Below are 25,000 nucleotides of genomic sequence, written 5' to 3' on the forward strand. Positions count from 1 at the left end.
TGTTATACCAAACGCACAATTGTATCGTACTTTTTGAATTTTCATAAACAACATTGTTCGTTTTGAAATCCATCGAATGACCATAGACACAAGAAATAAGTGTTACCATCCTTAGCGAAGAGTGTTATAATCTGTATTAAAATAAAAATGATGTATAAAATCATGTTTTCGATCATTTACGATTTTTGGTAAATGCATTACTTACTTATGCAAGTGAAATATTATAGTCGAGCCAATTTAATAGGCAACATTTGACGTCTATCAATTTTATCTTCAAAGAGAGGTAACCTGCTTAAAAACATCGATTAAAGTGAATTAATCGATACGGATTTGAAATATTTGTCAATCGAATTTATTAATTTATGATGATTTTTATTCACAAGTAATCAATGCATTCGATTCTAGATGTCAGATTTCGATTTTTAGAGTAAGAGCGTTTTCACATTATCCGATCCGATATCGGATATCGGAAGCCGATAGCCGATAGCCGATATCCGATATCGGACACAATTTGCCCTTTCACATTATCCGATAATATCGTCCCGATAACATGAGTGTTGCCAGAAACTGGAAAAGTAGATATATTGGGAATTAAAATAAACAGTGGATGCATTTGTGTTACAAAAAATAAACTTTATTTTAAATGAAATAAATAGTAATAAATAAACTGATGTTTTTCAAACCGGTTTAATCTGCTGACTGCGGAGTATGGATTTGTACCCTCTGCAGAGTCAGAATCTAGTTTCAATATTCAATTTCATTGTGAGGCTTGTTTTTTTAATATGCTGTTTTTCTTTTTTTATTATTAGAACATGTTGTGTGGTCGTAGTGAATTTTAGAACTTTTTTATATTAAATCATGTATGACTGTTATGTTCTTATACAAATAAAATAAAAAAAAAATTCAACTCAGTATTAAAGCGACGAAACTAGCAAATACAAATTCAAATTACATTTACAAATGTAGGTGCTGTTATTACAATTTTATAGTGCTAATATGTACATTCTACCTAATATCTGGGGGTGCAAATATTTAAACAGAAATAAATTAAACTAAACTAATTCACAGTCACAGATTCCGCAATGTACATAGTACCACAGACTAATAATAATATAGCCATGACAACCAAAATAGTAAACAAGCTCAAAAGTCGCCGCGCGTTCTTGACAAAATTTAGGGTCGCCGCCTTAGATTATGGATTGGTCTCCGCGCACGCTACGACTAGATACCGCCGGCGTACTCGAAAAATGCGGCAACTAAAAGTACGCCGAAATCGGCGTACCCGAGCCAGTCGTGTCACGAGCATTGTGTGGAGAGGGTGTACCGATAGTTTCTAAAGATTTTGGACAAAACCTGAAGTAAAATGCCTGTTTGTGCCATAAAACTGTTTAAAAAAAATACAACAAATAATAAGAAAGACACTGGGATCACGTAACATCAGGAATAATCGTATTATTCGATATTTCACCTGTACTTTGAAAATGTTGTTTACGAAAATACGACGCCATTTAGTGTTGCCGTACTGCATATCCCAAAAACACACTTTTAATTTGAACTTATTTTATTCATAATGTTTTTTTTTTTTCAATACTATTAGGTACTAACGCATATTATAAAAAAAATGATAATAACAATAATTTATTTCTGTTTAACCTTGTTTTAACTGACTCATATGTTATTTTTTTATTACTGCTTTTTTACTTTTAAAAAACCTTTGTGATAGTATAGTGGCATCGCAAGTGGATTTGAGTCACATGTTCATGGGTTCGATTCCCGGCAAGGCCAAAATGAAATGAAAATATTTTTCAAACTTCTTTCCAAGATAGCCCATTTCCCATTTATGGGGTAAAATTTATGTAGCTGGCAGTACAATTCTTCACACACACTAGCGTCCTTACAAATTGCCTTACACACACTACAGAACTGAGTTGCCGCACTCACGGAGCTATTGTTTTTAGGTGGAGCGGTATCTAGTCGTAGCGCGCGCGCGGAGACCAATCCTTAGTCTAAGGGTTGCCGCATTCTAATTCTGAAATTTTAGAGAAAACTAAACAAAATTGCCGTATTGTAAATTTTCTTTTCAATAAAAAGGGTTTGATTTAAAAAAAATCAACTGATAGATCGTAGTTGTACATACAGTAAAAATAACTACAATAAAGAAACCGACTTCAAAAACAGCTGGAAAAGTAAAATATAAAAAAGATTTGATATTATTAATTACTTAATATTATTTAGATGTGCTATTTATTATACAGGTTTGATATCGGCGCTAAAACAAAGCACTAAATCTGTGACTCAATGACAACAATACAATAAACAGCTTACAGCACAACAGTAGTCCGAGTAGGAGGAGGAGCGAGGCAGAATGAGTAAATAAAGATAAAAGATACTAATATTTCGAAGATACGGTTGAATTTAAGAACACAATATATTTTTGTTTACTTCAGTTCAGCCAATTGCCGTATATTATAGGACGATATTAAAATAGCTCCCGTATAAATCGTATTTTTAATGCCTTTAAATACTTAAATGAATGTTTTCTTAATAAAAAGGTTTAAAGTAAATGAAAGGATTTTTTTTTTACATTTAGCGCCTAGAAATGACTGAAAATACACAAACTAGTGCTTTTTTTGCTGTTGGTATACTACCTTTTCGAAAATTGAGCTGGTAACACTGAACATTATCGTCCGATAGTTCACGGGAATATCGGTGTTGGCTCCGATATCCGATATCGGACCGGACAATGTGAAAGACAGGTGCGTAAATCATACATTTTACTTAGCCTCCGATATCGGATATCGGCTATCGGCGTCCGATATCCGATATCTTACTTACTTACTTCAACGGCGCAACGACCCAAAGAGGATCTTGGCCTCCGACACCAAAAGTTTCCAGGTTTCGCGCCTTAGCGCCCTGGTGTTGAGGTCTTCTACTTGAAGGATGTCCAGATCTTTTTGGACTTCGTCTCTCCAACGGTGACGAGGTCGGCCGACGGGGCGCCTACCGATCGGCTTGCTCATGTACACCCTCTTCGCAGCGCGATCGTTTGGCATCCTTTCTAGGTGACCGATCCATCGAAGGCGGGCAGCTTTTGTCTCACCAATAATGTTGGGTTCACGGATGAGATCTTCGATGTCTAGATTTTTCCTCATTCTCCAAGTTCCCTCATCAGTTTTTGTAGGTCCTAAGATTTTCCGATGTATTTTCCTTTCCGCAACTAAGAGCTTCTGTTCTTCTTTCTGGCTTAGTGTCCACGATTCGCACCCATACATTAGGATTGGTCTAATAATGGTTTTATAGATTTTGACCTTTGTTTTCCTGCTTATAATCTTGGACACAAGGATTTTATGGAGCGCTGCTGAGCATCTTAGTGCGTTTTGGATGCGGATATCTATTTCGGCTTCTCGGCGGTTAGTGTCCGTAACTGTGCAACCTAGATATTTAAAGGAGTCTGTTCCTAGGTATGTAGTATCTCCGGTTACCAGATTTTTCCTACACACTCTAGTATCTTTGTACCTTTTCATATGTAGGTATTCCGTTTTTTCCCCGCTTATCTTAAGGCCAATCTTAAGACCTTCCGATTCTAGTGTCTTAGCCATTAACGTAAGATCTTGTTCACGTTGTCCTAGAAGCGCTAGATCGTCAGCGTATCCAATAACTTTGTGATTGCCGTTGAGCTCAATCCCGCCCTCAAGTATCAGGATTTTTCTAATAAGGTATTCTAGAGCAAGATTGAACAGAATTGGTGAAAGTGCATCTCCTTGTTTTAGCCCAGTGGTGACTTCAAATACATCAGTAAAGCCTCGACAAGCCTTGACTTTCATTTTACTGGTTTCAGTAGCTACTTTTACCATTCTTACCAGTTTTTCAGGGATTTGGAAAAGTCTCAAGATGTTATAGAGTGAATCCCTGTCGACGCTGTCATATGCTTTGATAAAGTCCACGAATAGGATGTGAAGGCTCTGTGCATACTCCCACCTTTTCTCCATAATCTGTCTCAAGAGAAAGATTTGGTCTGTTGTGCTGCGGTTTTTTCGAAAGCCGCATTGATAATCTCCCAAGATTTTCTCTGTGTAAGGTTCTAGGCGACCCAGTATAATATACGAGAGTACTTTATACGCCGTGGGCAATATCGCTATTCCTCTGTAGTTGGAACATTTTCTTCGGGAGCGGGATATCCGATATCGGACCGGACAATGTGAAAACGCTCTAACGTCTCTGCCCCCCTAGCCAAGTGGCTTTCTATTAGCGTAACGTTTGATCAATGAATATGGAATCACATGGAAGTGACATATATATAAGTGAGAGTGAATTTTTACGATGCGCGCGCACACCGACACCTAAAATTAACAGCATGAAATAAGTTCTAGGTGGTATGAAAATTGATAACTATGTTCAAGTTGTATATTCTAGTATTTTGTCCATACGCCAAAGAAGTAACTTCTAACGCGTGTACATAAACACACACTCTTTTTTATTTATTTTAACTTTATTGTACAAAACATAGACGTAAAATTACAAATGGAAAAAATGACAATGCCAATTAATAAAATTAAGTATGGCGATGGCTGCTCGTGACGGTAACACCTATACAGGGTTACTTGTAAAACACCAGCAACCTCGCAGGACAAGATAGCTGTATAATTTGATAAATCCAGTTCAATTTTGACTTCGATATAAGGATTACGGTAGACTTACAATTTGGTAATTTCAGTTTTGAGGAATGTAATATAATGAAACAACATATATAATAATACAGGTATATAATAGTATTTTATTACGATGAACAACACAATATACAGTAATTTATTTATTTATAAATAATAGACAAAAAAACAATAATATATAATAACAGAGAAAATTATAGAGCTAAACTATTTTGTGCAGCCTGGGATGCACTCGGATTCACTCTGTTCATTTTTGAGTTCGGGATTTGAGGCTCAACTGGTACCTGGAAATGAAATGTCACAGTTTACATTAACTAGCATTGTTCACTTTACATTTAAACTAAAATGCAATACATTTTAATTAAAAGGGCAATGCTGATGGTTTGAAATTAATATCAACATTAGGGCTTACAATAGCGGAATTTGAATTTATATTTTTGGTTTTATGGCATTCAAATGCTTTATATATATAAATTTATAAAGAATAGAAAAATAACTTAAAACACCCCATGTATTTAAAGTAAATTGCACTTTCCCTCAGTCAATAACATTTCAACAACCAAATATCACCCAAGTTTGTACTCAAAAAATCATATAAAACCATCTCAGTTTGTTCACAGGCCTCCTTCAAAATAGGAGAAACGTTAGATTATAAATGACAGCCCTAAATCTAAATAAAAAGACCAAAAGTAAATTGGAAGACATCACGTGTCTACAGATAAAAACCTCACCCTGTGTGAATGCAGCGGCAGACATACTGGTGTAGCATCATCGTGCAGACTAATCACATCCATTGTTCTATTGAAAGCACTTTCTGGGAAATGTACTATGATATATCCTTTACATTTGGCTTGATATATTCAGTTTCAATTGCTTCTAACCATTCTCCTTTTCTATTTTCACTTCTTGGTAACCTTCAAAAAATGAATATTTAGGTTATTATAATTTTAGTCCTGACCTGACTTATTTATAAATACATTTTTAATTAAAGTAGGTACTATAAAAGCGATTAATCTTACTTAAGTTAAAATTCATATTAGGTAAATTTAAGTGTTTTATTTTTCCTTCTGCTGCTCTTGGCAAAATTAATTTGTTATTTTGGAAGTGTATTCACCAAAGCAACTATTCTTAAGATTAATGACACAGCCTTGGGAGACGCACGTCATCATCGAACATTTTGCTGATGTCGATATTATAAGCCATCACTAGCACCCAAATTCATTATTTTACTAGAACGAAAATATACAAAATAAAGCTATATTTGGTAACAATTTTGCACTGAACATAGTCTGTGAATACTCCTTAATTCAATATACATGAAAATAACTAAATCAGCAAAGAAATAACTAATATTTCAGTCAAAACGTATACATACCGGTGCAAAGACAAACTTTTCTGGTTTTCATTCTTTCCGGAGCCACATCTCACAATACTGCGCTTTGGCATTATGCCACTATTTGTCCTTGACCACTCTATATGTTTTAGACACAAATGTTTGTCACAATCACAAAAATATTCAATATTTTTCAATGTTTACTACGGAGCAATGACAGAGCATGTACATCGTATTAACGAGAACATAAAATGGCGACCGGCCACAGTAGGTATTTGAGCTAACTTCAAATGTCAAGCGGTATAGAATTAGCACTGACTGACGTATAGTCATATTTTTTCACATATCAGAATATTCATTAGTTAGAAAGAGACAGTATTAGTTTTATTATTTCGGTATCGAAATGCATGATATTTGTATAATCAGTTGTTTGTATAGAACAATATGCCCTGTCCATAGGATTCCTTAGTCATTGCGTTTGATAGAATAGATAAACGAATGTATGAGATTGACATAAGCTGGAGATACGTCACGTGACCCAGCGTAACGAAACGAAAATTGGTAGCCAAGTGGCTAGTGGCAATGTTTTTCTATTCTATTAGACGAAACGTGACGAAACGTTACCTAAGTCATACGACAGGCGCCATACAAATGCTTAGCCAAGTGGCACTTTTGACAGGAGACTACGCCAATGGGCGTTCGATAACTAGCGTACGCTATAACATCTTGTAGAAATCGAAACAAAATGGCGATTTTATAATCAGCTGTCGAAGTTTCGTGTTGTGTTTAGTGATTATAAAATTTTAGTTTTCATAAAATGCACGCTTTGAGACTTTTAAAAGCTGCGCACGATGAAGAACTTTGGCTCAGGCGCCAAAAAAGAAATGCGTCCAGACGGAGTTTAGAGACAATCAATGAAATGCCGGAACAATTGTTTCAGGAGCGTTTTAGGTTAAATAAAAAAACTTTTAGCGAGCTTTGCTGCAGCCTACGTAACGAAACAAACATACGGGGGACTAAAGAAATTCCTTTGGAAGTAAAGGTAATCCACAGTTTCTTCACTGCGATTGTTTATAATATTATTAGTGATGTCCGATATTTTAAATGCCCAATGAAAGGCATGTGTTGTGCACATCTATTAGGTACCTATATTACGTATCCTAATTCTACTTATATTCGTAGGTTCTTTGCGCTCTGAGTTTCTTCGCAACGGGATCCTATCAGAGAATTGTGGGTGTCACACAACATTTGCCACAACGCACTACAAGTAGATGCATTAGGCAAGTTGTGGAGGCACTCAACAGTCCTCGGATAGTGAAAAAATGGATAGTTTTCCCTCAAACACACCAAGAAAGAACAAGAATTCGACAAGAGTAAGTGTTTTTATTAATTTATTTATAACTTTCAATGTACAACTACGACATTGGGGCCTTCAAGAAAAGAGCTTATTTGTCCATAAAAGGCCGGCAAAGCACCTGCAACACTTCTTATGTTGCAAGTGTTTATTTCTTATGCTTAAGTTGCTTGCTCTGACATAAAAAAAAAAAAAAACTTTCAATGTTTTGTACAATTTTAATAAATAACATAATCCTTTGCATTGAAGAAGGTTGCTGCTATTGTAGTCACAAACAATTCTATTATACCACAAAATGTTTGTTTCTGTTCAATTCTAAATGTTTTAAAGGTTTACAAAATATTATGACAAATTCATTTGAAAGTCTTTTTAACAATTGTATTATATGTTTAATATATGTAGGTAATTGTCTTTGATTATAAAATGTGAATGTACCTAATTACAGATTTCAAAGGAAATTTCAATTGCCAGGGGTAATTGGATGCATAGATTGCACTCACATATCAATTGTAAAACCCCACATTGATGAACAGAATTATTTTAACAGAAAAGGATACCATTCCTTAAATGTGCAAATGGTAAGCTATTTTTCTTTGCATATGTATTATTAGTTAGTAAGCATTGTTTTTAATCATGTTTCATTAAAACAAAATAACAAAGCAACTGCAAATAGAATATTTTTTATAACTTAAATTTTTTTTTTCAGATATGTGATGATAATTTAAAGATTATCAATGTCAATGCAAAATATGGTGGAGCCACGCATGATTCCTTCATATGGTCATCCAGTGAAGTGGAACCATACATGCGTGGACTTCACGAAAATGGTGAATTGACGTGGCTATTAGGTAAATCATTTAATTCCTACCTACTTCTACATATTTATCATAAAAATATTGGAGTTATAATTTATAAAGCTCTTTAACTACATTATTTGTTTAAGGTGATTCTGGATACCCACAGAGAGCGTGGCTGATGACACCAATTTTAAATGCCGAACCAGGTTCTCGAGCAGAGGTGTACACTACACGCCATTTACAGGCACGCAATTGTATTGAACGATGTTTTGGTGTATTGAAGGCTCGTTGGAGATGCTTGCTGAAGCATCGTACACTCCATTACCATCCTCGTGTTGCCAGTGAGGTAACTATTGCATGTTGTGTTCTGCACAATATTGCACTGGATGCTAAATTACCTCCCCCTAATAATATGGCTGAGCAACAAGAGGATGGTGATGAACCGAGTGTGGGGGTTGGACCCATTTCCAGCAACCAAGATGAGCTGATGAGTGGCAGAATAATGCTAAATAATTTAGTTAATAGATTAGTTTAGTAGGTTATTTTTGAATTTTTTAAAGTGTGTTGTGTGTAGTTTTAATGTGTATTACTTTTAAGCCTAATTTAGTATGCCTGACCAAGTAGTTTTGTATAATATTTTTTCGCTCCTAAAACATTATTTTGTTTACCTACACAGATTTAAATAATGAAACTGCATTAGTTACAGTATATATTAATCCTTTTAAAGTTTCTGATAACTGCTCATATTTTAGTGCAGGTCATAGGTGAAAAAATTGATCATTGTTGCAGCCTCAACCTGTTTTTTATATTTTTAAGTTTGTAATTTTTATTATTGTATTTTTTGTTAGTATTTAAAAAAGTGTGTACTGAATTAATGGTGGTATAAACTACTTAACTAATTAAGTAATAAAATATACTATTATTATGTATATATATGTTTTATTTAATATTCTTAAAACTAAAACAAACACTTAAAACAAATTAAGTACATATAAATCCTATAAAATTTAAAGATTAAAAAGTAAAACAACTAAAGACAGAGGACAGAAAATACTGTACTTAAACTATTAAATTAAAATATTAAAATCTAAAACAAACACTTAAAATAAATTAAGTACATATAAATCCTATTAAATTTAAAGATATATATAATAATAGTTTAAAAAAAACTAAAAAACACGCTTTTTGCAAATTGAAAAATGGAATAATTTTATCAAATTAGTGTATTGTCATCGGTCCTCAATAAATCTACAAAGTTTGAACGAAATCTGGCCGTTTAAAGTGGGTCAAAATCGCGCCCAAAGAAGTCGGTTACAAACAAACATTCAAACATACAGGTGAAGCTAATAAAAAGCGTGTAAAAAGTAAAACAACTAAAGACTGAGGACAGAAAATACTGTACTTAAACTATTAAATTAAAATATTAAAATCTAAAACAAGCACTTAAAAAAAATAAAAAGAAAGGCACTAAATAATACACTTAAAACTCTATGAAAAAAAAAATTAAGATGCGGGCCCTTGAGGCAATATCTCGAGCAACCTTTGCCCGATAACAGCTATTTGCTGCATCACCCTAGTTTGCTCGCGATTTGCCTCAACCTTTAGCGACTCCAGCCGCAGTCGCTTCATTTCTCTTTGGTGGAAAAGTTCCTCACGCTCCCTCTCACGTTCATGGAGAAGCTTTTCCCTTTCCCTTTCTCGCTCATGGGAAAGCTTCTCTCGCGTCTCCTCCAGTGCAAGGCGTCGTTGTTCAACCGCCACAAATTCTGTAGCGGCCCGGTCAAATGGCGTTAAGCCGCGATTCCTGCGAGCTCTCTGCATCCCATGTCGCGGCGAGGCAGTCGCAGATCGCGGTGACGCCGATGACCGTCGACCAGTGGGACGCGGAGGAGAACGCGGTAGAGGGGGCGGCGGACGTACTGGTGGTGGTGGTGGTGAGGGCTGTGGGTCTAGCAGTAGCGGTGATGCTGGCAATGTTGGAACACTTGCTGTTGAGTAATGAAAATAATGTTAAGGAGGCAAATATAATTCTGACTTCCACTTATATTATAAATTAGAAATGTTCATCCATTCCATCTGTTGAATAATATTCTCTAGGATACAAGCAAAGACTAATTTATTCAAGTCATTTAATGAATTATGTTCAATTATTATCGATTAAACTATATTATGACGATTGAAAACAGCTCCTAGAAGAAGGCTAATTTAATAAGTAAATAGAGTTTAATAAAACTTACTATTATAATTAAAATTCTCTAAGCCTACAGGAATTTCAATTTCCACATCTTCAGGAATGGGTTCTTCCCTTGGTACTGGTGGCGCCTGAAAAATATTTATTTTTATCAATATATTAGTTATTTATAACTTTTATCATATACTCTTAACACTTACAAATGTTACGATTAGGAATTGTTAGCTAAGTATTTTGTATAATTGATATAGATTTATAAAGAATAAAATATAATTAAAAGATATTTAATGTTCTCATCAACATTAAATATCTATTAATTATATTGTGATGGAATTACATTTTCAAACACTAGCTGTGCTCCGTAGTTTTACCTGCAGTGCTCTGCTCCTGTTGGTCTTAGCGAGATGATATATATAGCCTATAACCTTCCTCGATAAGTGGGCTATCTAAAATCGAAAGAAATTTTCAAATCGGACCAGTATTTCCCGAGATTAGCGTGTTCAATCAAACAAACAAACTCTTCAGCTTTATTATATTAGTATAGATTTTCAAGCTGTTTATTTGTTTTATTTATTTAATACAATTCATTTTACACAAGTTGAAAGAGGCTTATATGTAATCTCTTTCAAAATAAATATCTATTATTGGCCATGCAAGTTACAGAGGAATTGGTGTGATACGTAAAGTTGCTATAATATAATAGTACTAACATTAAAGCCATGCTCTTGTATGCCAGCTTGACCAAGAACAGCAGTCTCTCCCAGTATGGCACAGACTCGGTCTTCCAAAACTGTTAGAGACAGCCTGCTGCTTGGACCACCACCAGTACCATTTGTGTGGTTGGAAATCAACATTTTCTTTTTTTTTTGTTTTAGTCTTCCAATCTGCCCAGACCTTTAGGTTTACATGTTGTGAGTTAAAGCGGTGCATGAAAAGGGCAATAGCAAAATAAATGAATATATTAAAATATACAGCTATGTTAACAAGATGCAAGTAAATAGCAAAACAATTGAGAGTTTGCAATATACACTTAGGTTAACAACATGCAAGTTAATAGCAAAACAATTGAGAGTTTGCAATATACACTTAGGTTAACAAGATGCAAGTAAATAGCAAAACAATTGAGAGTTTGCAATATACACTTAGGTTAACAAGATGCAAGTGAATAGCAAAACAATTGAGAGTTTGCAATGTACACTTAGGTTAACAAGATGCAAGTTAATAGCAAAACAATTGAGAGTTTGAAATATACAGCTAGGTTAACAAGATGCAAGTTCAAACTTACTTTCTTCCACTTCTCTTGTGATTTGTGAACCCCACCACCAACTGAATTAAGTAATAATGTGAGCCTTGCCCACATTTGGTCGGCTTTTAGTCGACCCTGAGGTCCCCGCTGTGGTCGCGAGAGGTCACCATACCTATGGGTAACACACACCAATGAAGCACTTGGTATTAATGATTTCATTGTTTATTATAAAAATATTGAAGCAAGTTTGGAATCAAAACTGTATTTTTTTAATAGTACCTTTCCATGAATTCTATAAGAGCAGAAAATTGCTCCTGACTGGCGCGCAGTCTCTCCATTTCTAAACTAGAAAAATAAGTACACATAAATAAATTAAATTTAAACCTTGAAGACATTATATCTTTTTATGCCTCATTGCAAATGCAAAATTAACTTACCTCTATTTGTATTTTTATAATTTAAAGCACAACCTGTATTTTTTAGTTCACTTCAAAAATTTTTTGACTTTTTACTTTTTCCGTTTTCGGAATTCGGCAGTTTAATTTGAATATTTCAAGAATATTTTTCAACATTACTAATGTCAAACTGAATGACAGTTGACAGTTTGACGTACGCTGACTGACGTTAGAATTCGAAGCCATAGACATTAGCGTACGATCCAATAGAATAAGCGTTCGCCAAGTTCTAATCCACTTGGCTACCTGTCGTTTATCGTATTCGATAAGGCGTCAACGTTTGTAGAAAGAGAAACGCTATAAATCGTATGCCACTTGGCTAGGGGGGCTGGTAATTTTAATATGTTCTATGAATAGGGCCGTAATAGGAGATGATATAACCTAATACAGAGTTACCTGGAAATAACTACCACCGTAATAGGAAAACTACTCCTTTTTTTTTAACCGACTTCAAAAAAAAGGAGGAGACGAAAGGAGGAAACGAGAGCGCGGAACGAGCGACAAAGAAGCACAATCGGACGTTGTCACGTTCAATTATCGTCAGTAAACCGACTTTACAGACAACCAATTTTTTTTTTTTTTTTTTTTATGTATGTACACCGATTACTCCGAGGTTTCTGAACCGATTTACGTGATTCTTTTTTTGTTCGATGCGGGATGGTGTCGAATTGGTCCCATAAAAATTTTATTCGGATAGGCCCAGTAAGTTTTTATTTTATGAGCATTTTTACCCGACTGCCAAAGAAGGAGGGTAATGTTTTTCGAGTGTATGTAAGTATGTATGTATGTCTTTTCCTTTGTGACCACCTGTAGCCTAAACGGCTTGATGGATTTTGATGTATGAGGTATCGTTAGATTTGTCTTGATTACGGGAGTGTCATAGGATACATTTTATCCTAAAAGTCCCACGGGATAAAGACATAATAATATTTTTTCTAAATTTCCCTTTAAAAAAATATGTATGCGGTATCATTAGATTCATTTCAATCACTCTTTTTTTAGTGTGCAGTCGGGTATTTTGTTTTTTTAATAATAATTGTCTGCATTTGTAAATGTTGCAAGTGCAAGTTTAAAGTCGGTTGTTTTTAACGCAGTTATCATTATAATCCTAATTCGGACCCATCAAAAATTCGATAAACAAGAGAATGTAAATGCTTTATCAAACGATAACAGTTTTTTGGCTCATAGAGCAGGCTCCAAGGAGATGTTCGTTTGCATAAATAGCGGACCTAAATCTGACTTCTGATATATATTGTATAGATCCCAGACATCCTATAGACAGATGTTGCCAACCAGTTTTGTGGTCCCCTTCCCCGCACCCCGGTTATTAAATATGGCATACAAAGAAAAAAATAAACATTTCCAAAACATGCCGCGTGGGGTATCAAATGAAAGAGGTTATTGAGTAGATCACGAATATATAGCATACTATAACATTTCTTACACTTTCTCTAAGATTTTTTAGAAAATTTACGAAAATGGTCCATTTTTGAGTTAACTTTAAACCACTATAGATTGAAAACTCATGAATATATTTTTTAAATTATTATTTTAAATAATTAACAATAGTCCATTGTTTACGATTCAATAGTTCGTACAGTGAAATAGTTGCATGGGGGAGTGGGGGGGAGCATTCAAAGATGGCGAGTATATTTTCAAGTTTATGCCAGAAATAAAGGCCTAATACAAAAATATCGGTGTCAGGGCTTGGAATAATTATCTCTGCACTGTCGTTGTGTTTGACAGAATGAAAAATATGGCAGAACATTCTTGAATCAGCCTCTTAACCCGTGTAGCGTCCTACGCACAGCGGTTGTAGCGTAACTCAAATTGTACTGAGAGCGTCCTGCGCTGACAAACGCTGTGCGTAACGCGGCCCGTGATATTGAAGGTCATCAGTAGAGACGTACAAGTGAATGTTTCCAGTATAAAAAATATTTCTCTATGCCTTAAACATTTATAATTCAAATCGACACGACTCCGAGACAGGAAATACAGACTAAAACCGTAGACAGAGTAACTAATAGACCCAATGACGATACCTTTCTCACTTACACAAGAAAGAGAGCGAAAATACCATAACAAATGCATAAGACAAAGACACAAATACCCAATTTTTTGTCCCTTAGTGTGTAACCTGTTTTTCAAGATCCGCAACTTGAGTTGCGAAACAAACTTTGACAGTTCGTGCCTTCATCGTGCTTGGTGTTCGAATTTTGGATATTATTTAGTAAAAAATCGATACGAGTACATTGAAAAGACGGTGAAATTATCTTAATATAGACATCGAAGTAAATAGAATGGTGCGTTGTCGTGTTATTGCATGTATAAGCGATAGTGAGAAGAAAATTGCCGGTGTGTCTTTTCACGCGTAAGTACGACTTTATTGTCCTTATTTATAGTTTCTCAGTGATGATTATTTATACTTTAGCCTAAAGTAACAACAATTCGCGTTAAAACAAGGAAAATATTAGCGTAATATCGATTTTTACATTCAATAACCTATAAACATCAACAAGTAAGTGTTGCCAGTGTCGGGAAAAATAATACCCCGATCATCAATAAAAAATATTGATTTGACAATATGGCGAAACTCGAAAGTAAATGCATATGAAATCCCATAATAACCCAGTGTTTCGGGAAGACTTCGGCATCGAAAACATATTTTAATTTATTATTTCTCATAGTAATAATTGTGATTGACATAAAATTACACTTATAATTTTAGAGAACCTGAACTACCTTAATTATTATTAACATATGTTTATCGATTTGTTTCCAGATGATCCAGACCTACGTAATTAATGGATCGAAGTGGTAGAAAAGATTGGATTCTCACAAAATATTGTAAAATATGAACAAGCCAATGAAAAAGTAAGAAATGTGTTTCGTCATCAATAATCAATCTGCTTATATTTTTTGTATCTACTAAATTGATTATAAAGACAAAAGAAAAATCTCATAACTGGTTTTATTTAATTGCTCCTAAAAATATTTACCCTTTCCAAAACATCCGGGAGCTCGGATACTGTGGCAACATTCAACTTATACATTGACAAACTATCTTTGTCTCAGTCGCGGTTACAGAGTACCTTTGTCTATTAGTTTCTCAGTCTACGACTAAAACAAAAAAAAAAAAAAAAAAAAGTGAATCATTGATTGAGTTGCGTCATCGGCCATAGTTTGTACTCATAGAGGAAGGATGTATAACTGAGATAGAGTGGCTACTCTGTGGTAATAAGTGCATGTATGGAACGTGCTGCCATCTGCAACTTTGTAGGATAACTAATGCTTTAAAAGGGGAAAATATATATATATAGCTATGCAGTATGCATATCGACATTTAGCACCAGATATGGAGCGAAAGTATATTTACAAAAATATTACTAACACCAAGAAAAGCGTCGTTTTCGTGACAACACTCTTTTTGTGGCGTTAGTAATATTTTTGTAAACATACTCTCACTCCATAAGTTGCCTTGTAAGTTGAGTAAATAATAAATAAGTAATGAGGGCAACCAGGGGTGAGAATAAAAAACAATTTCTTTAGCAGTATTCACGTTTATTAAATTGAAATTGAGATTTATATAGGTACTATACACTTGCTAAAACCTCTAAAATCTGCTAAAACCAAAAGTTTTAGTTATTTCAGTGCAGTCACTGAAATAACTAAAGCTTTTGTTCTAAATAAATAAATAAATAAATCATTTATTGCATAAAAACATGGTACATACAAAGATATTAAGATCAGAATTAAGGAACATTCATGTTTTTACTATAACTACATAGCATACAATAATTATTATTAATTGACATAATGAATGAAAATGATTAGATATTTATAGTAAAAATACGAGTCAGGAGTATTGTCATTTAAAATTAGGTTATACATAAATCATTAGTCATACAGTCAATCAATTAATATCAATATCATTATTTTATATTATTTAGACATTTTTCATATCATACAGAAATTCATTTAGGTTGTAAAAACAATTCTCTAATAAGTAGGTATTTATTAAATTTATTTTTAAATCCTGGAAGAGGAACCCCTTGCAAGTCTTTTGGGATTTTATTAAATATCTGAATACCTATATAAGGAACATTTTTTTTGTACAAAGTTAATTTAGGCCTCGGTAAAAACATACATTAAAACATTAAACATACATACATACAATAAAACAAATTGTTTGGATATCTTGTTAATTTTCCAATTTCTTTATTAGTTTTAAAATATTGAGGATGTTTTTTTATGAAAATACAAATTTCTTTGATATAAATACATGCAAGAGGCAGGATTCTCAAGTTTTTAAAAAGTTCTAAGCTTCTAGCGTGTTTTCTCCTCCGTTGAAAACTCATGATCACAACGTTCACAACAGTTAACAATAATAAAACAAGTAACAAAATCACAAAACAAAACTTAACCAAAACAAAAACTTAAAAGATAACCAGATATATTTAACAAAAACAATTAATGAGATAACCTCGAAATCGCATCAACGTCCGTCCGAAAGTTGAAAACTATGGTTGACAACATATACATCCTTCCTCTATGGTTGACAATGACAGTCGCACATCATTACAAGATGGCGGCTTTTTTTTAATTTTAGTTATACCACTCACCGCCCGCGTCGCTGTCGTCTATGCGTTTACATGACAGTTTTGAGTGTGCCCCCCCTGTTTGTACTTTGTAACGTTCGTCTTGTTCAACGAATATTTGGATTGTGAATTATGCCGAGAGGAATAATTAGATGAGTGATAATTGAGACGTATATTACTGGAAATTTTACGTAGAATACGTTTATGATATTGGTTTTAGGGATATTTGAAGAATACTCAGTGAAAAAGTGTCTCAACTTTTCAGTGCGGAAGACGCAAAATGGCGCTTTTTTTCTTGTTTGTGAATAATGGATATTTGTTATTATTCATAGTGAAATACGTTGTGTTAAATGTGTGAAAATATAAGTGAATGTATTTGGCAATCGTGTAGTGATATGAAAACGTGAATATGATCATTTGATGACTCACCATTATCATGTAAGTGTTAGTAGGTATGTAAGCAATTAAAATTAAAACAAAAGAAAATCAATTTTTTTATAATTTTATAGAAAAAATATATCGTCATGATTACATTTTTATGCTATAACTAGTTTCTTCCTCTTTCCAAAAATATATCATACATGGCATATAATTATAGAACAATAGGGTAAATAAAATTTTCAAACTCGGTAGTCATAAAAAAGCTAGATTTCGTAAACTACCTCGACATACTTGGGACGCATAACATCTGTGCGTATGACGCTAGACGGGTTAACTTCACACTTCACAGAGCAAGTAATAGGTATAGGAAGAGACGGCACTCAGTACTTCGATTTCGAGCTCACGCACACATATGCATATTGTATTACTTAGGTTAAGTCTTATATACCAACCTATGAAAAGTTCACGTCAAAAATGATCCACATTGCTGCCAACATTTAAAAGTTGAAGTTGCTAGTGATGTCTCTTTGAGTACATATTATCGATAAAACTTCATATCGATATCGATAAAATTTTCGATGCTGGGTAACATCACTACTAATTCTCATCCTTATTCAAATTTATAGGAAATTAAAAATAAAACACCAACAATGTAGATCAATAAGTTTATTATAATATAATAATAATTACCTATATATAACATTTTTATATAATATTAAAACTCACTATTATCAGCAAAAATGGATAATTCCATTTGAATTTTGAATTTTACTGAATATCTTTATTTAGGCATGTAGGACTTAATTCGGCTTAAATATTATGTGAATACAACTAGATTCACATTTTATACTTTTCCTTGAAATATTTTGCGGGATTTCTATTTTAAAATCTCATTCTAAATTTCCAATATATCGTTGCCGTTCGGATCGCCATATTGGAATTGTAAGAAGTCGTTGTTTTCTTTGGACAAAACAATAATAATATTATCTCCTCTCCAATTGATTCTACAGCCAGAACATGACGTAATAGAGAAGTTTTCTCGTAAAAATTATTATTTTTTATATCTTCCTTTAATAGAACAGTCATTGGGTATATATTGCAAATACTTAGTCACAAATCACATTAATAATTATTATCAATTATTATCTACACAAAGATTTTAACATTGTTTACACATAACACTTTTTCTTCTTCTTTCACTTTTGGCAGAAATATAACAAATTAAAAAATTCAATGTACTGTACATTAACTGAGTAAATAAGTAAGAAAATCTACGATATACGAAGAACAGATTTTGTTTATCTTCCACCAAAACAATTAATAAAACGCCATTTTGAATTCAAATTTCAAACAACAAATCAACATCAAGAGGTTGTCTATGCTTAAGTCTTAACCATTGACAAGAAATCGAAGAAAGAAAGAAATAATTTATTAATGTATTAGCTTAAAATTAAAATATACAAAAATAAGGTTTAAAAAAAAATAAGAAATAATAATAAATAATTAAAACTAAAATATTAAATCTAATATTAAATGATTACATCGGAGGGGCCAACATTAGAAATGTTTTTATTTTTTCTAAAAGTTGGCAGAACAGACTCTCCCTTAGGTCTTTGAAAAGTACAAAATAATTTGAACTGTATGTCAATTGAATGAAGTTTAAAATTGCTTGATAATGGAAGCCTAACCAAAACGATGTTCTTAAGGACGCGTTTACGAATCTGACAAAAATAAGCAGTTTTTCGGTACATTTTGCGACAAAATAATACAAAACCAAATTAAACTAATAATTACTATAGATAGATTAATCCTTAACCCTCAATTCACTAGGTGAAATTTGCTAACATAAACAGCTTCCATGAGTCCACTGGACTCATATATTTTCTTGGCGTGTTTTTTTCAAATAAAACTCTTTTTTTTATTAAGTTTTTTTATTATTATTTTTAAATGTTTATTAAGGCACTACAAAAAAATAATAAAACTGGATAAACTTCTGAAATACTCTTAAAAATAAAAAAAAACTTATTCTAATAGTCTTAGAAAACAGAGTTATTTTCAAAGCCCTACAATAATGGCAAATATTTTTAACTAATGGCTCTTTTTAATTTTATAAGACTTCTAAAGGAATGCAAAACCGAAAATAAACAACAAAAATGTACGCTTCTATACAAAAAAATAAAACGTGCAATGGGGTATTGCCACCGATTGCAGGCAGCGACGGCATGCCATTTTTGAGCAACTCAAACATACAGGCTTCAGACATCTAGTGCCTGAATGTGCAGTCTTTGTTCTCTTTTTGTAATTACATGGATAACAATGCTTTCTTTCTGTCCTAGATAGCTTGTCTTCGGTTTCAGAGTGGCTCGCATCTTCATCATTCATAATTTGTGTGATCCATGATTCCAAAACAGAATCTGCCTGGTCTTCATTCATATTTACAACTTTATGTTGTTTTAGATCCATTTTACAAACCTACAACAACAACAAATATTAAAATACATATTTTTATATCATTAATACGACAAATAAGCAACATTTAAGAATCGTAACAAATAAATAAAATATTACTTAATTCACTAGTATGAGTCCATGGGACTCACTCGACGTAATAACTTACCTATTACGCAGCGCAGGCGCACGTCCTCTCGCTACCGCGGTGCCCACGTCACTGCAGGAAGGTACTGAGACGGTGGAGGAAATAAGTCACCAGGGGAAAAAAATATAATAGTTTGAAAGTTCGATGTGAGTCCAATGGACTCAGGTAGTGAATTAAGGGTTAATCTTTAAATGGTAGCAATTTTTTAGTCGAAAATTTTGGTTTATAATATTATAAAAAATATTTTCCGTTGCCCTTTCACACAAAATTGACAATATCGTGCTGAATAAAGGAACATTTTTCATGTATTTAATAAAATAAATTTAATGATTTAAAAATATTTTAAGTAAGCAGACATGTCCAACTCAAAAAGGTAGCAAAGAAAACTATCAAAATGTTACAAATAGGCTGAGAAATCAAACCTTATTTTTTCACATATTTAGTTGTAACGCGTGATACTTATTGGATTGAAATAAGGGTTATTTTACTGGCTCATCTTGATTTATTGCACAAAAATTTGTAATGAAATATTTTAGTCTGCGCTCGGCCGCCGTTGTGAGTGGACACTGTGACGCTTGTAAGCAGCTCCTCGTTTACGAAAAGATCACTGTACGAATACAAAATATTTGACCTAATAAACTTGATCCTTCACGCATTCATTTTATTTATAGATTTTATACTTATGGGATTATAAATTTCATATTTAGTTTCTGACTTGATGGAGTGACCTGAAGGTGTACTTCGAAGACTGCTACTGGAACTAATAAACGATTAGAGCTAGGTGTGCCGAGTTTGGGCTCATTTTGTTAGTTATGTTGAGACCTTACCTCCAGACTTGATGGAGTGACCTGCAGGTGTACTTCGAAGACGGCTACTGGAACTAATAGACGAGTAGAGCTAGGTATGCCGAGTTTGGGCTCGTTTTGTTAGTTACATTGAGACCATACCTCCAGACTTGATGGAGTGACCTGAAGGTGTACTTCGAAGACTGCTACTGGAACTAATAAACGATTAGAGCTAGGTGTGTCGAGTTTGGGCTCATTTTGTTAGTTATGTTGAGACCTTACCTCCGGATTTGATGGAGTGTCCTGAAGGTGTACTTCGAAGACTGCTACTGGAACTAATAGACGAGTAGAGACTAGGTGTGCCGAGTTTGGGCTCGTTTTGTTAGTTATGTTGAGACCTTACCACCGGACTTAATGGAGTGACCTGCAGGTGTACTTCGAAGACTGCTACTGGAACTATTAGACGAGTAGAGCTAGGTGTGCCGAGTTTGGGTTCATTTTGTTAGTTATGTTGAGACCTTACCACCGGACTTGATGGAGTGACCTGCAGGTGTACTTCGAAGACTTCTACTGGAACTAATAGACGGTTAGAGCTAGGTGTGCCGAGTTTGGGCTCATTTTGTTAGTTATATTGAGACCTTACCTCCGGACTTGATGGAGTGTCCTGAAGGTGTACTTCGAAGACTGCTACTGGAACTAATAGACGAGTAGAGCTAGGTGTGCCGAGTTTGGGCTCATTTTGTTAGTTATGTTGAGTCCTTACCACCGGACTTGATGGAGTGACCTGCAGGTGTACTTCGAAGACGGCTACTGGAACTAATAGACGAGTAGAGCTAGGTATGCCGAGTTTGGGCTCGTTTTGTTAGTTACATTGAGACCATACCTCCAGACTTGATGGAGTGACCTGAAGGTGTACTTCGAAGACTGCTACTGGAACTAATAAACGATTAGAGCTAGGTGTGCCGAGTTTGGGCTCGTTTTGTTAGTTATGTTGAGACCTTACCACCGGACTTAATGGAGTGACCTGCAGGTGTACTTCGAAGACTGCTACTGGAACTATTAGACGAGTAGAGCTAGGTGTGCCGAGTTTGGGTTCATTTTGTTAGTTATGTTGAGACCTTACCTCCAGACTTGATGGAGTGACCTGCAGGTGTACTTCGAAGACGGCTACTGGAACTAATAGACGAGTAGAGCTAGGTATGCCGAGTTTGGGCTCGTTTTGTTAGTTACATTGAGACCATACCTCCAGACTTGATGGAGTGACCTGAAGGTGTACTTCGAAGACTGCTACTGGAACTAATAAACGATTAGAGCTAGGTGTGTCGAGTTTGGGCTCATTTTGTTAGTTATGTTGAGACCTTACCTCCGGATTTGATGGAGTGTCCTGAAGGTGTACTTCGAAGACTGCTACTGGAACTAATAGACGAGTAGAGACTAGGTGTGCCGAGTTTGGGCTCGTTTTGTTAGTTATGTTGAGACCTTACCACCGGACTTAATGGAGTGACCTGCAGGTGTACTTCGAAGACTGCTACTGGAACTATTAGACGAGTAGAGCTAGGTGTGCCGAGTTTGGGTTCATTTTGTTAGTTATGTTGAGACCTTACCACCGGACTTGATGGAGTGACCTGCAGGTGTACTTCGAAGACTTCTACTGGAACTAGTAGACGGTTAGAGCTAGGTGTGCCGAGTTTGGGCTCATTTTGTTAGTTATATTGAGACCTTACCTCCGGACTTGATGGAGTGTCCTGAAGGTGTACTTCGAAGACTGCTACTGGAACTAATAGACGAGTAGAGCTAGGTGTGCCGAGTTTGGGCTCATTTTGTTAGTTATGTTGAGACCTTACCTCCGGACTTGATGGAGTGACCTGCAGGTGTACTTCGAAGACTGCTACTGGAACTAATAAACGATTAGAGCTAGGTGTATCGAGTTTGGGTTCATTTTGTTAGTTATGTTGAGACCTTACCTCCGGACTTGATGGAGTGTCCTGAAGGTGTACTTCGAAGACTGCTACTGGAACTAATAGACGAGTAGAGCTAGGTGTGCCGAGTTTGGGCTCGTTTTGTTAGTTATGATGAGACCTTACCTCGGGACTTGATGGAGTGACCTGAAGGTGTACTTCGAAGACTGCTACTGGAACTAATAGACGAGTAGAGCTAGGTGAGGCGAGTTTGGGCTTGTTTTGTCTTCGAAGTACACCTTCAGGACACTTCATCAAGTCCGGAGGTAAGGTCGCCCTCTTTTGTCGTTGTTGTTGTTGTTGTTTGTTGTTGTTGTTGTTTATAATTTATTTAATATGGACCACGAAATTTATAATCATGAATTATTTTTGACGACTGCACGCCGTAACTGCACGCGTGCAAAGTTTTTTGACTTGACCTTGAAAACACGAGGCGTTAGTCGCGCGCGGCGTATGTTTGTATGTATGTATGTATTATGTATGTATGTATGTACATATGCCCTGCGTGATACGTGAATAGTATCTGAAAAAATTAAACAAGCAGAAACATCGTAGCCGGGATGCGAGACAATCGGTGCGCGAGGCTAGCGAAGACGGGGGGGCGTTGCGCGTGTGCAGCGAGACATTTGTACGTACGTATGTGTATGTACGTATGTGTATGTATCATTATTTCGTCGCTGTTGTACCGCGTCGCCCGTGTGCTCTGCGCTCTCCTCGTTGCCGCCGTTCGCGTGTCGGTGTGGGGTTGGTGTTTGGTGGTGAGTCTGACAGAGTTGTAGAGTAGTGTGTTAGTTCTATGAAATAATAAAAGACCCCCGAAGATGATGATATTGTAAAAGCGTTTGTGCATACGGCGCGATACAGTTTTTAATCTTTAGTGGTGGTAGTAGTAGTAGTAGTAGTTAGTAGTAGTAGTAGAAGAAGTAGAAATTAGTAACTGTAGTAACATTGCGTCTGCCGACGGTTTGATAGATTGTCAGTTTCGTAGATTGTATTTTATATGTGTAGTGTAATAAATAATATTACGCATCTTGATACACTCTCGGAGCGCAGACCGTGAAAAATATACGACTACTATTGAACGGCAGTATAAAATTTTTTATTGCTCACATCGCACACGTTTGTGATGTACCAATGGGCTTTTATCAGATGTTTATATGTGGTCGCAATTTTCGATCCTTCCACTCTCCGTGCGTAGATTGATCGTTTGCGTCATAAAAGTTGATCGATATTAAAATTTTTCCTTCGCTTGATGCGAATGGGAATTGTTAAGGGGTGTCTCGTTAAGATGATACTTTCAACGATTTAACTGACTGTGTTCAGATTTATCCACGTGTGCGCGCGCGCGTGTGTGAATAGTGTGCGTGTGACGGTCGCCGCCGTTGCATATCATGTTATTTAAACACGCCGCGCGCATATGTATGTATATAGAGAAGCGAACGTCGCGGCGGCATCGTCGTGTCACGTTTGAGGCTCTAGCGGAAGCTTTAGTTAGCTCCCTGGTTGATCCTGCCAGTAGTTATATGCTTGTCTCAAAGATTAAGCCATGCATGTCTCAGTGCAAGCCGTATTAAGGCGATACCGCGAATGGCTCAATATATCAGTTTTGGTTCCTTAGATCTTACTCAGTTACTTGGATAACTGTGGTAATTCTAGAGCTAATACATGCAATCAGAACTCTGACCAGTGATGGAATGAGTGCTTTTATTAGATCAAAACCAATCGACGGAGGGCCTGGCGTCTGAAGTCGTTAATTTTGATGAATCTGGATAACTTTTGCCGATCGCATGGTCCAGTACCGGCGACGCATCTTTCAAATGTCTGCCTTATCAACTTTCGATGGTAGTTTCTGCGACTACCATGGTTGTCACGGGTAACGGGGAATCAGGGTTCGATTCCGGAGAGGGAGCCTGAGAAACGGCTACCACATCCAAGGAAGGCAGCAGGCGCGCAAATTACCCACTCCCGGCACGGGGAGGTAGTGACGAAAAATAACGATACGGGACTCTTACGAGGCCTCGTAATCGGAATGAGTACACTTTAAATATTTTAACGAGGAACAATTGGAGGGCAAGTCTGGTGCCAGCAGCCGCGGTAATTCCAGCTCCAATAGCGTATACTAAAATTGTTGCGGTTAAAAAGCTCGTAGTTGCATTTGTGCGCCGCGCTGTCGGTGCACCGCATCCGCGGTGATACTGACACGTTTGCGGAGCATATCGTCGGTGAGCCGGTCGTTAAAAGCCGGTTCAATATCAAAATCCTATCGCGGTGCTCTTCAGTGAGTGTCGAGGTGGGCCGACAATTTTACTTTGAACAAATTAGAGTGCTCAAAGCGGGCTCAAAATGCCGCTTGAATATTTCGTGCATGGAATAATAGAATATGATCTCGGTTCTATTTTGTTGGTTTTCAGAACTCCGAGGTAATGATTAATAGGGATAACTGGGGGCATTCGTATTGCGACGTTAGAGGTGAAATTCTTGGATCGTCGCAAGACGAACATCAGCGAAAGCATTTGCCAAAGGTGTTTTCATCAATCAAGAACGAAAGTTAGAGGTTCGAAGGCGATTAGATACCGCCCTAGTTCTAACCGTAAATATGTCATCTAGCGATCCGCCGACGTTACTACAATGGCTCGGCG

At 35.6% G+C, this 25,000-nt stretch overlaps 2 protein-coding genes, 3 long non-coding RNA genes and 1 other non-coding gene across 9 annotated transcripts in view; 3 read left to right on the forward strand and 3 right to left on the reverse strand.

Annotated features, from left to right (window-relative positions):
• Positions 1–4,797: 4,797 nt before the first annotated feature.
• On the reverse strand, positions 4,798–6,325 carry LOC123695794. Its single transcript, XR_006751974.1, has 3 exons — positions 6,043–6,325; positions 5,399–5,581; positions 4,798–4,951 (listed from the first exon to the last, which is right to left on the reverse strand). It is a non-coding gene; the product is annotated as an uncharacterized LOC123695794 (long non-coding RNA).
• A 78-nt stretch (positions 6,326–6,403) lies between these two features.
• Positions 6,404–9,080, forward strand: LOC123695378 (putative nuclease HARBI1). Its single transcript, XM_045641210.1, has 5 exons — positions 6,404–7,042; positions 7,183–7,373; positions 7,800–7,932; positions 8,061–8,202; positions 8,298–9,080. The coding sequence occupies exons 1-5, from the start codon at positions 6,818–6,820 to the stop codon at positions 8,684–8,686; spliced, it is 1,080 nt and encodes a 359-aa protein (XP_045497166.1). The 5' UTR covers positions 6,404–6,817; the 3' UTR covers positions 8,687–9,080.
• Positions 9,081–9,572: 492 nt separating this feature from the next.
• On the reverse strand, positions 9,573–12,424 carry LOC123695545 (transcription factor jun-D-like). 4 transcript variants are annotated; one of them, XM_045641434.1, is made up of 5 exons: positions 12,026–12,069; positions 11,868–11,933; positions 11,628–11,760; positions 10,389–10,473; positions 9,573–10,139 (listed from the first exon to the last, which is right to left on the reverse strand). In XM_045641434.1, exons 2-5 carry the CDS (start codon positions 11,924–11,926, stop codon positions 9,655–9,657), a joined length of 762 nt encoding a protein of 253 aa, XP_045497390.1. In that variant the 5' UTR covers positions 11,927–11,933; positions 12,026–12,069; the 3' UTR covers positions 9,573–9,654. The 4 variants fall into 4 exon arrangements, with proteins under 4 accessions (XP_045497390.1, XP_045497405.1, XP_045497382.1 ...); XM_045641449.1 differs by adding an exon at positions 11,053–11,236 and having other exon boundaries at positions 11,628–12,424; XM_045641426.1 differs by having other exon boundaries at positions 11,868–12,423.
• Positions 12,425–13,948: 1,524 nt separating this feature from the next.
• Positions 13,949–15,005, forward strand: LOC123695898. The gene is made up of 2 exons (XR_006752006.1): positions 13,949–14,414; positions 14,826–15,005. It is a non-coding gene; the product is annotated as an uncharacterized LOC123695898 (long non-coding RNA).
• A 2,668-nt stretch (positions 15,006–17,673) lies between these two features.
• Positions 17,674–20,372, reverse strand: LOC123695941. Its single transcript, XR_006752016.1, has 2 exons — positions 19,640–20,372; positions 17,674–19,494 (listed from the first exon to the last, which is right to left on the reverse strand). It is a non-coding gene; the product is annotated as an uncharacterized LOC123695941 (long non-coding RNA).
• Positions 20,373–23,857: 3,485 nt separating this feature from the next.
• LOC123698200 overlaps positions 23,858–25,000 on the forward strand; it is a 1,905-nt gene continuing 762 nt past the window's right edge. The window contains exon 1 of the ribosomal RNA XR_006752378.1: positions 23,858–25,000. This exon is cut by the window's right edge and continues 762 nt beyond it. This is a non-coding gene — a ribosomal RNA (small subunit ribosomal RNA).

This window comes from Colias croceus, chromosome 1, assembly GCF_905220415.1.
Source record: "Colias croceus chromosome 1, ilColCroc2.1".
NCBI lineage: Eukaryota > Metazoa > Arthropoda > Insecta > Lepidoptera > Pieridae > Colias > Colias croceus.

Excerpts from the sequence above, each read along its gene's own strand:
- LOC123695545 (XM_045641426.1), bottom strand. The coding sequence starts at position 11,983 with ATGTCTTCAAGGTTTAAATTTAATTTATTTATGTGTACTTATTTTTCT. Across the intron at positions 10,474-11,627 it reads CACAAGAGAAGTGGAAGAAA|GCGCCACCAGTACCAAGGGA; the intron begins GTAAGTTTGAAC and ends AATATTTTTCAG. Across the intron at positions 10,140-10,388 it reads AGAGAATTTTAATTATAATA|CAAGTGTTCCAACATTGCCA; the intron begins GTAAGTTTTATT and ends ATTACTCAACAG.
- LOC123695378 (XM_045641210.1), top strand. The coding sequence starts at position 6,818 with ATGCACGCTTTGAGACTTTTAAAAGCTGCGCACGATGAAGAACTTTGG. Across the intron at positions 7,374-7,799 it reads AGAACAAGAATTCGACAAGA|ATTTCAAAGGAAATTTCAAT; the intron begins GTAAGTGTTTTT and ends ACCTAATTACAG. Across the intron at positions 8,203-8,297 it reads TGAATTGACGTGGCTATTAG|GTGATTCTGGATACCCACAG; the intron begins GTAAATCATTTA and ends TATTTGTTTAAG.